The sequence below is a fragment of the Anneissia japonica genome, unplaced genomic scaffold (assembly GCF_011630105.1).
Source record: "Anneissia japonica isolate Jap-2015-1 unplaced genomic scaffold, ASM1163010v1 scaffold199_len4679917_cov187, whole genome shotgun sequence".
In the NCBI taxonomy this organism is placed as follows: domain Eukaryota; kingdom Metazoa; phylum Echinodermata; class Crinoidea; order Comatulida; family Comatulidae; genus Anneissia; species Anneissia japonica.
In genome coordinates, this window is record NW_022686322.1 from 3680504 (window position 1) to 3694908 (window position 14405).

At 31.8% G+C, this 14405-nt stretch overlaps 1 protein-coding gene across 2 annotated transcripts in view; it reads right to left on the reverse strand.

Annotated features, from left to right (window-relative positions):
* Nucleotides 1-50: 50 nt before the first annotated feature.
* LOC117116368 (serine/threonine-protein kinase NLK-like) overlaps nt 51-14405 on the reverse strand; it is a 24491-nt gene continuing 10136 nt past the window's right edge. For both annotated transcript variants that reach the window (XM_033260400.1, XM_033260393.1), the window contains exons 5-10: nt 13055-13264; nt 10895-10996; nt 9958-10044; nt 9099-9297; nt 8108-8201; nt 51-6230 (exon numbers count right to left, since the gene is read on the reverse strand). In XM_033260400.1, coding sequence (XP_033116291.1) covers nt 6176-6230; nt 8108-8201; nt 9099-9297; nt 9958-10044; nt 10895-10996; nt 13055-13264 — 747 coding nt within the window. In that variant the 3' untranslated portion in view covers nt 51-6175. The remainder of the gene's footprint in view (nt 6231-8107; nt 8202-9098; nt 9298-9957; nt 10045-10894; nt 10997-13054; nt 13265-14405) is intronic.

The following is a 14405-nucleotide window of genomic DNA, read 5'->3' on the forward strand; positions in this document are numbered from 1 at the left end:
TTCAAACAAGATTAACAAATACAAAATGACTTAATTTTATATTTTATTCATTTTTTTTTTTCAAAACTTTTTCACCATCACCTTAACCTTTGGGGATCTACTTTTTTCTCATGGTGGAAGGACGTACTCTGAGACCTTTACATGAGGTGCATTAATAAATAGATCGGCGTGAAGATCGTACATGCTCATGAGGATCATACACGCGCACGATTGCACTAGGTTTCCGTTTCCCCACATTTACCATAAAAACAGATTTTTGCTTAAATAACGGAGTGTGCTGTACAAGAGACTGATCAGTATTATCTTCTACAATAGACATAAAAAAAGAAATTCTATTTTATCTTACAATATATATGAGTGCCTAATAATTAATATTCAAATAAAATACTATTAATACAAATACAATTAGGTACTAAACCTCCCCAAAAATTACAAATAATCGGCAGCAAAATGGAGTTCTATGTATGGCATGGTGCAGCTTGTAAAATAATATCTTATTCATCATTGCCATGATTCCCAATAGAGTTCAGTTGATATAAATACAGTACAAAGATAATGCACCTCTAGCTCTCAACATTTGTGGAGGTTTTGAAATTTTAATTGTTCTCATGAAAACATTTGCGCAAATAATTTCTGGTTAGAAATAATGAGGTCATAGTACAAATGAATGATATAACCATGATGCAACCTTACCCAAAATATTTATAGATATTGTATACTTAATCATATCAAATAACTTGCTTAATAGTAACATAATGAACCAGTGATGTCGCATAACATCTTGCATTTCTAACAGGTACAAAACTAAGCAGTACATAACTTGTATGAATAGGAGTACAAAATTGTCAATGTTTATATGAAAATTGAATATTGAAAAATGTACAGTACATATAAGATGGCTTGGTTGGTATATCCAGCACCGAAACATGATCAGCACAATTTAAGTGTGGAGGAAATGTATTGTTGTCAACATGGATTACTTCTCCATTGTTGCAGACATTAAATAGGTACAAATTAAATAATGGGCTTACATGAAAGCAACACTTCCACACCTTTGTATCAAAGGATATGACATGCACCATGTAAATTCATTAGCGAATTTTCAATCTTTAAAGCTGTTAAAAATGATTAAAGTCTTAAAGATGTACTACCTGTGATAAAATTTGGAAAAATCAATTAAAACATTGAATTCTTTAGCGTTGCCAAACTATCAAATTTTATGAGACAAATATTAACTGTGATGTCATATTACACCCAAATATGGGCATATCACAAACAATTGTCATTAAATTTGATAATGTGAACAATGCTTTAATTTAAAATGATCAAACAACTTTTAATAAGACAAACTGAAAAAATTCATTTTTCAGAGATTTACAGAATTTTCACTACAAAAATCTTTCATATTACCATGATATTACCAAGGTCTGTGCAAAATAATAGATACAATAGGGACACTATTTTAATGCATCCATTAAATTGCCTGGGAAATGTTTTCTAATTACTTAAGAAGCAATTAAAATATTAAATTTTATTTAAAAAAAAAGTTAATTAGCCCAACATCATCTTCAGATACTCTATCCACACTATTAACGTTTCTGTGACAAATACCTGATCTACCCATATATAGGCAGGATGATGCCATATCGCAACCATATATTGCCATCATGATGTCATAACACACCCACATCACAGGTATTCTGTTACATCTAATTTGATAGTGTGGATAAATCTTTTACATTACAATTACGGTTATTATTTAGCAAAATCAGGTTGAAGCAAATTGCAAAACTATAGTATGTACATAAAACATACTGTATACTGTTGAAAAAGTTATTTTTTATATAAAATCATAATCGTCATTGACCTCCAGTCTTAATTTCATCTCGTATCGTGTGTCAATATTGCTACAATATACAATGTTTGACTGGTTCCCCATGTGGCAAGTAGTATCTTGCACTGTAGTGTATTGCTGTCACGGCGGACCAGTCACTATGTGCTTATTAATCGCAAACAATAAATATTCCTAGCACTCTTAATATGTACAACTAACCTCAACACTACAAACGTCTACTTCGCTACCTCAATTCATCTATAGTAATATATTATTAGAAAGAAAAAAAAAAGTGAATATATGTCAACGACATCAGGATAAAGTTCAAATAAACCAGTTTATTACCTAAAGTCATTGGATGTTTTTTTTTTAAGTGGAGATTTTCGGAACATCATTGCATCAGTACTGGTCAAATAGGTTTCCTAGTCAGAAGCAAATAAATAATGAAGGAAATTTTAAATGACTTGGTTTTTCCAATAGTCATATCAAGTTTATTGATGGCTAACCATTTAGAAGTGAGAAAAGACTGCAGAAGGCAGACTGGTGGGCATCATCCAGACACAATTCTCTAACTGTTAGTAAATGCTAACATGCAAAATACTACACACTCTACAGTTTAAATCTACATACAAGTACAGAAAAAAAATATTGTTCATCGTATATTTCCTTCGTGGTTTTTTGGGGTTTGGAATGATGTAAATTAATTAAATTAATTGGTTTAATAAACAGCACTGTCTGTATTTTTAGTCGTTCTTGCTCGTTTACTTTTTTTTTTAAACTTTTTTTCTTTTTTACGGTGCTAGAACATTTAGAAAAAAGACCCCGCACATACAGTACTTAACTGCAGCAGTTGACGTTAAAACCTCTTGTTCTGGACTTTCATTCCAAAAATAGTTTCGTTTACTTTATACAATCTTGAAGGGTTAAGAGATTGTGGTAAATTCAGGAATAACCTTATTTCTTATATCATTAACATTAAAATGTCTCAAAATTCATCATTATTACAACATATGTATAACCATATGCAAATGAAACATATTTATCAAATATTCAAGTTTTCTTTGGATCATCTAAAGTCTAAAATCAAGAACCCCTCTTGGAAATGCTAGGTTAGTTCTTTGTTTTTTTGTTTTTTGTTTTTTGGTTTCTTAACCGACATATCAACAATTTTCCAATCACAATAATACACTGAAGGGGCCCTAATCACTATAGAGACTTGCAACGACAACATGTCACCAACATCTACATACGGTGTTGGTCAAAAAATGTCATCAGAAAAACACTGCCCTCTATTGACACATCAACTGCAAGTTATGAGCAGCATTAAAATTTGGCTCCTCTAGTTCTTGCAGCTTCATGCATAAATGAACATAAATACTACAAAAGACTATTGTATACAGTTAAAACATGATGCCAAATCTTGCAAATCAATCTTCATTCTTATTATAAATACAGACACAAGAAATTTATAACACTGATCACACAATAAAAGTTACTGTATGTATCATTTGGAAATCAATCATTAAAAAAGCTCTAATGATCATCAAAGAAAAAAATTTAAACAATTTAAACATACAAATCCTCAAAATAAAAATAGACAATTAAGATTGTTGACAAAATTATATACACTTAGCGTATTAATTATTTTTTGTTAATATCGAAGTTAACCTTTGAATACAGTTAATATAAAGCTTTGAAGGCAACAAACAATAAGACAGATTTCATGGCTTAACAGAAGCCGGGCACTTTCTGCGCACAACGGTCGTCGGCCGACGCAATTCTATGAACAACGTAACCCCATGGTGCGCACGCAACAGATCATTTTTAATGTCGATCCGTTTAGACTGCCACCGACCATCAGCAGTCGGCATTGTGTCGTCTAGCACTAACAGGAAGTGAGGTTTGATTCGTTGTACGACGGTTCTAAGACCATCGAACGACGCTGTGAGAGCTCGGCTTAAGGTCTGTTCAATTGATTGTCATTAGGTATTCAACAGAATCATGAAATTGAATTTTATATAATAATACTCTTGTGTCATTGAGAATTCAAAATTAGATCACTGGAATAATTGACTGAAAAATCAATAAATTACCAAGTGTGATATCTTCAATTATGACATCTCATTTTATATCAAATTTTAATTTATTTTAGTTCCAAAATTTAGTTTTTTAGGCCAAGGTTCTACCTACAGAGTACTCAAACTCCTCCTTAGGCTTCATAAAAAAAAATATAATAGCTATGAGTTAATTTTTCATTCTGTTGAAGAACTAGTAACCCAGAATTTTAGTGTGATGAACATTACCAAGCAATTCTGAGCAAGACAACTAATATCACGTTTAAAAGAGCATAGCAGGAACTCTAAAAAGAATTGAAGGTACAACAATGGTTAACGGCATACTGTCTCATGTAAACACAATAGTTTCAGCTTAATGTTTCATCCATTAATAATAATTAATGGTCACATGATCAGTTGCCATAGCATCCATCTATTAAGTAGATTATTCTTGTACAAGCACTTGTTAAACATAAACTAATTATTGTACCTATAACTTATACAGTACTTGGAGTAAGCAACATGCATTGTTGATTGCTTTATATTATGATTACTTGTTTAGGTTTGTGTTAATTTTAATGTACAGGGGTAGTATATAATCACAAAACTTCATTCGAAAGACGCATCATTTTTTTAAAAGTAAAAGTAATACACCAAGTGGTGAGTTGTTCCACTGAAACTGATTCTTTACAGGGGCGGATTTAGAGGGGGGGCCGGGCCTTTGGAAAGTCAAAAAAAAAAAGAAAAAGATTATCGCCCAAAAGGCCTCAGAGGTTATTTTCGGGCGTCTATAACACAAAAATTTTGCGGGGACATGCCCCCGTCCCCCAGTGTATTGTTATCTCAATCGGCCGCACTTTCGGCCCCACCCTTTGGACATCTCTGGACCCGCCTCTTTACTATAAAACTATATTTTCATCTTCATCTAAAAAATCAGCAACAGAGCGACAGTTGGAACACAATTGTAGCGGCTGGCTTAACAGCTATGCCTAAAATTGATTCTGATTAGTTGCACTATGCCCATAATTTTGGATATTAAAGGGACATTATGGGTGAGGAGTCACAACGCTATCATGGAAAGCTGTGTGTGTGTGTATGAGTAGGGGTGGGAGGCTCTAGAATGACAACCAAGGTATTTCTTTTAAATACAACCCCTTTCAAGGGTGAACTTAAATCAAATTATTGCATTGGCAAAGGTGATCCAAACATGTAAAGGAGTTATAGAATAGAAATATGTTGTAATGAGCATAGTGATTTTAATAAATATTTAAAATATCTTGTATTTAATTTACTAATTAATGGAAATTAAACATTAAACAACACTTAAAAAACTTTTATTGCATCGGTTTCATGCAGCGTTTGCACCAATATTGTGTTATGTTGTTTACAATCAGTTGAATGAATGTCTGTACAAGTGTATGTGTGTGGGTTTGTTGGGAGGGGGGGGGGGAAATGAGATGTATCAATTTACTTGGCTTGATTTACACTTTATAATATACTCGATCTCTAGATGTAAATTACAAAGAATAAATGCATAATAAATTAAGTTGAACTGTGCCATTTTATCCTCTCTAATAGAAAATAGAGTAACGGAAATGGAACATCCACAACCCATCAAAACATAAAACTGGCAAATAAAAATGATGGATGGATTAAAAAAAAAAAAATTAACATCTGGAAGTAGATTAAGATGCTTGAATTTTTCATAAATTATTAAGTTATGCATATTTTATTCTAGTACTGGTTAGGAGGCTACAAATTGACTGTCAAGAGAGGGCATTGTTTATAAATCATCCTTGGAAACAACACCAAAACACTAAACCTCATGCAATGACAAACTGAAAAGAAATAAATAAATAAAAAAAAAATAATCAAAACATTTAACTAAAACATGAGGTAGCTATCAAACGCAAGTCACACAGATTCACACTTAATAAGAATCGAGTTGCGACTGAACATGGATAACATTACCTAACGGCTCAAAATGAACTTTATGTGCAGCATTTAAAATTACATTTACAAGACTTATCTAGGTTTGTTACACCCCTCTTGTAAATTCTTAAAATCCATCTCTCGTATAGCGTTCGCAGCTACTTTCCGTGGGAATGCGTCCTTTGTGAATGCTTCCGATGGAAATACCTCAAACACTCCAACAGCCACTACACACACGCTTTGATGTAGAGTCCATGGAGTTGAAGAAATGCTAGAAACATTTTTGTGAGCCATGACCATGTACTGTACATCAAACTGGGAATGGTTGAGCAAAGCAAGTGGAATAGACGGAGGCTCATTCCCAGGGTTGAGGCGTTGGAGGAAGCTCAGCAGCACTGGCAACAGAAGAACTAATAAAAAGTAAAAACAAAATATTTTCAATAATGATTTTAAATCTGGAATGGGGTAGTATACAAATAATGAATGTTTATGAGTGTAGGTCGAATTGACAGAGCATCCAATCTTTCACCAAATGAAATATTCTACCCCACTGTACAAATAAGAAACATTCATTATTTGTTTTTTAGAACACCTAGCTCTTCGGATCGCCTGCATACTTTTCTTTGGATACAAGGACCCATCTTCCTTCCAAAGGCCAGCATAAAACCAACCTAGGCTAAGCCTAGGAGTCGATTAAGTTCAGGTTTGGCTAATAATTCTTAATTCCTCACAGCTGAAGCTGGCGAAATACTCCATACAGTTAACTGCATATTTTATTGCCTTTTTTGTACAAATGACCCAGTACCAAATGGATCTGCCGATTTATATTTTTCTTGCTCGCGTTGCTTTGAAGATTTTTATCGTCTTGAAGGTGAAAAACTACTACTTAACGATCATTGACTAGTACTCAAATAACCATGGGATATTCAGTTTAAATCAATCTCATGTGACCTGTTTTCAACCAATCAAATTAATAAAATATACACTGTACAGGTGTTGCATAATACTATATATCTGTAGTTATATTGAACTATAAAGATATATATATATATAATATATATTAACTATGATTTATATCAAATATTGTATTGAGCTGTAGGATATAATTATATATTATTTCAACTGTGTGATTTATATAATATACATGATTAAAGTTACTGTACATGCAATAGGTAAATAACATTACAAGTGTAAATTATTGCCAAGTTTCTAATAGCTTTGAACAATAAAATTAATACAGTTACTTTGCATTGCTCACTCAGCATACAAAGCGAGGTATTAGCTTCAAAATTAAAATTAGAACAAGATAATAATTCCTTGCTAATTAACAGACATAACAATACTGTTCCAATATTCTTTGCATATTCAATATTGGCCGGTATTCATTCATAATAACATTTTTTAATTCCAAGAAGAATTAATTGTTTTAATCTGTAAATTACTAACTTATTTGATCCTGTTATATGAGCAATTCATTACCTACAGATATATTGTTAATTATTTTGTTATGACAATGAAAAAAAAAAATCATTGTTCATAGCTTAAGTGGGATCAATGGGCTCTTCATCAGGAAGAACAAACAATTCAATGATGAGAAAAAAATCTGTAATATTTAGACTGTGAGTCGCTAGAATAGATTAAATAAGCTTTTCAATACAAATTCCTGAATTTTCAGAGGTTCCAGGCCCCTCATTGGGAAAATCTTGTCACCAACACTATTGTTCATTACTGATATTCAACCTTAAAAACCAAACCTGGCAATGGGCTTGGGCCATGAGGCTTTTCTGCAATCACATTTTAATTGGAATATCACACCTGTGCAATACAAGGAAGCTAATTTTCTATTTTACCATGTTGTATTTTTGAGCAATAAATTACCCTTACTTTGTTCAGTATACAATTGTGCTAAGGTTAGACTTTTTTAATACCTTGTTCCACAAACTTTTGTTTTAAAGACTGTCAGAGGAGGGGGAACAAAATATAAAAATAAAAGTTTGTTTTCTTATTTAGCAAGTGGTTTGCTAAAAACATCCAAACAAAGGAGAAAATAAAAATACAAATTTATTGCTGAATATAAACAGTGTAGTAATAATATGGTTGCTTTAAATTTATATAATGAGGAAGAAATATACATATCATATTTTTTTGAGATTTTTTTATTTCTATTTCAAATCATCATTATTTGCGGCAGCAAGTTCGCTAAACAAGATACCAAAAAAGGTCTTGCCTAAGATTAATAATTTTGTTATTATTTGGTGTACATAGTTGGTGTCACTTTGGAACTTACCTAGCAAAGCTTTTGAATGCAGCAGATTGCGGATTAATACAGAGTGGTATGTAGTTGCCTTGGTGGCGCTCTGTGATGAACTTTAACAGGGATTCTATAGAGAACAAAGAAGGTTGTTTGTTGCAGCAATTAGGATATTGTGTCATAATCTAGAAAGTTTATCAAAGGTTTCCTTCCTGTAACCAGCTAAAATCAAAACCACCAAGTAAAGCTCAATAAACAAATGAATAAATCATCAACAATGGACATATAAACAATAAACTAAGATTAAGATCACAATAGGGTAATAGAACTAAGCTTACAATGCATGCAATGCAAGCCACTATGATTGAATATATATTGTTCATCTTCAGATAACTTTAGTACTGACTGACTTAGAAAATACTTAGTAACAATACTGTTCTGTAAGTGCCAGGTTTCCTGGTGGTTAATTTGATTTTGAAATAAACATAAAATAAAGATAGGTTGAAAATTTCATCATACTAATCATGAACACTAAATAGTAATTAGAGCATTCTTTATGCCTCATGACATAAATGTGTTCAATAATATATAATAATTAAATTATAGATAATGTGAATATAAATAAATTATTTGCTTCTGTAATAATCAATGAACCTTTACTGGTTTTTTTTAAACGCAATTGTACCTGATGCAACTTTGATTGTGCATATATTAAGCATTTATTTGTTATTATGGACTACTTTTCAACTTTTAACATGTATGAATACTTGTGTTACAGGGTATGTCATTACAGAATTGTTTTAGAAACAAAATTGTTAAATGTAATTTTTTTTTTTATATACCATTTTATTTTTATAATAATTAATGTTTTTGAAAATGTTTGGTTTAGGGCTTATTTATAAATAATTAGAAAATAAATATATAATAGTTGCTATATACAGTACATAATTGTATTACACTTTATAGATGATTAAATTAATGTTTTCATTTGTTTTAACTGTGTTTGAAATCTTTGTAAGTTCTTTACCTTTGACCTGTCGCACAGATGTGAGGCGTGATTCATAGGTTGAGTCGAATCGTTGAGGTGCACATGGTTCAAAGTTGGACACATATTCACGTCCTGTGGGTGTATTATGGCAGCATTGGCACATGCAGGTATGGTAGCGGAGACGACCCTCATCAAGGTATGGGTGGGCAAGGGCATCTGTACAAGAGATGCGTTTATCCTGAAAAAACACAAGACAGCAAGCTTTTAGTAATAACAATGAATGATGAATATAGTATCATAAATCGTACCAGTATAGCTTTCATTATACACAATACACTTCTTCAGGTGAATAATCAGGTGTAGTTAAGGCATGGGTGGAGACAAGGTCTGTCTGCATGTTTAGGGATTGTACATGTTTTATTGTGGTCAGTATGTTTGAGAGTATATGGCATCTGTGTTCTGTGTGTTTATGGTGACGCATATGAGTGTTTGGCCAGGGGTGTGTCTGTGGGTGTATTTGGATGTCCATGAATGCTGCTTCATGTATATCTAGTTGGTGACATTAGCATCATTGATGATGAGAAGCTACTGCAATATATAAATTTATATTTATAATCTATGTAACACTTTTTTCTCTTTTCCTTTTTTTTTTTAAATTTTCTTATGATTACATTCCTTCTTAGCAATATGATGCCAAAAGAAGAGCAATAATTTGTATTATTTCTGAACCAATTTTGGTCCAGAATAATACTTACAAATCATATACTAAATGTATCTCGAACACAGTTGCATTCTCTCAAACATATGATGATGAATAGATGTAGCTTAGTAGACGATTAACTACATACAATGATTAATTGATCCGTCTAAATATAAGATCAGTACAGTTAATACTCACTGGATTAAATACAAGCATTCTGCTAAGGAGATGAACAGCCTCATGGGTTGACTGACTGGAGAGTGTGTACAGCGCAGATAGCGATGACTGCGGATACAGAAATTAACATGAAAATGCTTAGTTCAATGATCACTTACGCGATTAGTGCATAAGGCTATATTAGATCTATATGGATTAGGGGTTTACACTGCTAAAGGCTATGTTTACTGAGCAGTCCATACGTAGTATTCTGACAGTATGTAGTTAGGATGCTACACATGAATGCATCTTCATGTGGAGATTCATTATTAGTCGACAAATGTTCCTATAAATTGGATGCAAATTTTGTTCGAATGTCATGAGGCTCTTTTTCCTTTTTGCACACTTATTACAATTTAAAATAAAAAAATGCAAAATAATAATAAATTAATATTAAATAAATTTATATTGATATAAAAAATCACGTAAAAAGAATAAGATGATGTAAACAATTACACATTACGTAATTTTTGTTCATACATTTTAACATCTTACCAATTATAGAATGGGACAATGTGATGTTCTCTAACCTTAAGTCCCTCATTTTAGTCAAGGATGGGGAAGGGAGTTGCTTTTAGCAAGAAACTAACTCTGGCATTACACAGGATTTCAACAAAAGCACCTCAAAATTGTAAGACAAGTATTTTAAAATGGGCTACAGTTTAAATATGCTCTCATAGAAGTTGATAGTTGTGTACTATATGCTACTAATTTTACTTACTTCACCCTATTTTATTATGCAACAATGGTCCATATTTAATAATAATAATAATAATACTTGTACAGTATAATAATATTAATAATAATAATAATAATAAATTATATTACTATAGTGCCTTTTTATTTATTTTGTTTTCAAATATTGTCCTCAAAACTTTACAATAACTGCATATTAGTATATACTGATATGTATACTTACTGGTTTATGTGGTTGCTGTAAAATGTGTGATTTGGCTCCGTCACATGCATACCTAAGATCTTGATGACTAGGTGTTCCTAGAAGCTCCATTATCAGATTTAACTAAAGAAAATTAAACAAAATTCTTTTTATTTCCAGTAATAATTTTTATTTATATTAAAGTTTCTAGGAAAAATGGATTATCTTTAAGTCAATAAGAACAGATATACATTAAAAAAGGTAACTTCTATTTTTCCTACAAAACATAAATCACTTTAAAAAAAATTTGTAATACTTTTTAACTTTTCATTTTTAAGGATTTATACCATGTCATAAAATCTTTAAAAAAAAATCAATTAAAATATTAATTAGCTTATTCAAAAGTATTAAATATGTTATCAACTCCCAATGAAACAAACAACAAACCAAATACATTTTCACTTTTAGTACAGTACAAGATACCTGAAACTGATAACCAGTCAATGCAAACAATGGCATATCTACAAGTCTTGAAATGGGTGGGGGAGGGGAAGTTTATGATGGGGAGGGGGATAGCAATGATTAAGTAAGGAAGCTAGCTCGAAAAATAAAGTGATATGATGTGATTTTTAACTACTTGACTGTGATTTTTAAATGGGGTGGGTCACAAGCCTTTGGGAAATGTGCACGCACAATGAAAAGGTCTATGATTATGCTAATGTTGTTTAATATTTACAATAATTTTTTTTTTATATATATAGGTATTTATTTTGTACAAATAATATCTATTTATATAGTGCTCACATTTTAGCACCATTATAACACCACAGTATCAGGTCTTATCTTGAAATGTGCAAGAGTGTGCTATTAATGTTATGCTATGTCAATATATTCAATGTTTAATAAAAGATAAATACTAGTAAACATACATATAGAAGAAATGTTTATCAACATAACAGAATTGCTAATTTTACTTGATGACAAACTATGTTTATAAACATGTTTTAATAATGAGTGTTTACACAATAATTGAACACTAATTTTAGGATTATTTTAGGTTTTTGTAAGATACCAGGTAACTGAACATAATAATTGTTAAGTTTTGTAACTTTACCTATCCTATTTTTATACTGTATTGACATTTCAGCAACATGTAGCACAAAAATGTGACCTGATAATTTACGTAACAGTTAAGAATTTTCTTTTTGGAACATCAAATTTAATATCTGATATTACAGAAGCCACTTTTAAAAGGCATATTTATCTCATTTTATTTGTTCATTGAATAATTAAACATCTTCCTATTTTCAGTTTGTCTCATATTTTCTAACATTACAATCAATCATACAAGTTTTTTATTTTTTATTGATATTTAGATTTTCTTGATGATTATAGCAATCGTTTTTTTTCTTAAAGCCAAATGCATAATGAAATTTAACAGAAAAACTGAAGATATGTAGACAATAAGAACAAATGAATAATCAGGAAGATTATCATAAAGTACACCATTATAAAGGAAGAGCTAGGATGGGAATAGTAGGCCTAAATTTGGCTGGCAATGGGCTAGGCCAACACAATTTTCAAATTAAGCCTCCTGCGCTTCATATAGCATTGACAACAAAATTGCTGATTTAATTCGCATATTAAAAAAAAAATCTGCCGATATATTGGTTAAATATTGACAATAATTAGGCTCCACCACTACGCGAACAACTCGAGCAAAGTGATGATCACCATCACAACAGAAATTGAGGGCGGTATTTGGACCCGCGTTGTTGCCGATGCAAAATAGGTGCAACTCGGGATCAACCCAGACTTTACAATGTAAATGTGAAATGCACCTGTATCACTAAAGAATATACACAGGTTTATTCTGACCTTGGCAGTGTAAAAGGGGTATATGATGATCACTTTAAAGCCCTGTCCAGACTATCAAATTTCATTTAACAAACACATGTGACATGCCTAAATATGGTCACGAAGACATCACCTCATGACTATATATAGGTACATCATGACCATATATAGGCACATCATGACCATATATAGGCATATCATGACCATATATGGGCACATCATGACCATATATGGGCACATCATGAACATATATAGGCACATCATGACCATATATGGGCACACAACTGTATTGATTTGATAGTGTGGACAATGCTTAGCAGCACTTTACAATGAACGCTTATTTACCTGAGTGACAGGACTCTGTGCTTGAAAAAGAATACGTCGTCCTAAAAGTTCAGCGAAGATGCATCCCACAGACCACATGTCAACAGCATTTGTATAGTACTTACTGCCGGTCAAGATTTCAGGTGCTCGGTAGTACTGAGTCACGACTTCTTGGGTCATGTGTTTTGACCGGTCGAGTTCTTCTACTCTCGCCAGCCCAAAGTCACAAATCTATTAAATATTAATATTTCTATAATTCGCATTTATTTATTGTAGAGAAGAGAGAAAAATCAATCCCAACAGAGGTTTTGACCTACGCCCTTTTTTATACAAACACATGAAATTATACACATACATACATACTTACCTGCATGCACATACTACATATACAATTTAGGATCAAAATGGTAAAGTGTATACTTTGTATGTACTGTATATGAATCAGGAAGACATTTGAGTAGATAATGGCCCTTGATAGCATATTGTACTAAATTAGAATTTAAGACACATTGTAGCATGTGAATAATTATTCCGATAGAAACCATAGGATTAACAACATTTTTGTATCAATAATGAAATACTGTACATATATAGTGAGAAATGTCTGATGGGAATAAGGTATGCAGATGATGATATATAGTTCATATTACAACATTATTTCCAGCATTGTATGAATAATTAATTGCAAGTTCTTCACAGATGACCTCCTCAATGGCATTAAGAATATGCTCAAGCTGTTTGTACCAAGCAATTGAATTACAATATATTCCTGCATAAGTTTTTTTTTTTGTCTTTGGACAATAAAATCAATGAAACCGATCAGCATAGAAAATAGTAGATGCTGCCAAGTCATCTTAAATATGGATGTTGTAGCGATGTTTTATTGTACAGGAAGCAGGCAATGCCTGCAGATGAGAAGGTAAAAGGAAGCTTTACTTTGAAGTGGTGAAATCAGGAAAAAACCACTCATAATACCAACAAAACATTTAAATGCTTATGAAATAAGTTATCAACATCAAATAAGGCGCAGATTACATATTCACATATTATATATATATATATATATCAAGGTGATCTTTTTGTAAGTCATCAATGGTGAGAGGGCTCAACCGGTTGGGAGCAAAAAAAAAAACGAACAAAGTAGACAAACTTAGAAAAATTCCATATGCATTTATTACTACAAGTTTTTTTCGTATGGACAGCTGTTTTCGTATGGACAGATGTATTTGTACCTGATGAGTGTGGGCAGCTTTTAACAGCTGTCCATACGAGACAAACTTGTAGTAATAAATGCAAATGGAATTTTTCTATGTTTGTCTACTTTGTTTGTTTTATATATATATATATATATATACTGTCTCTTATACACATC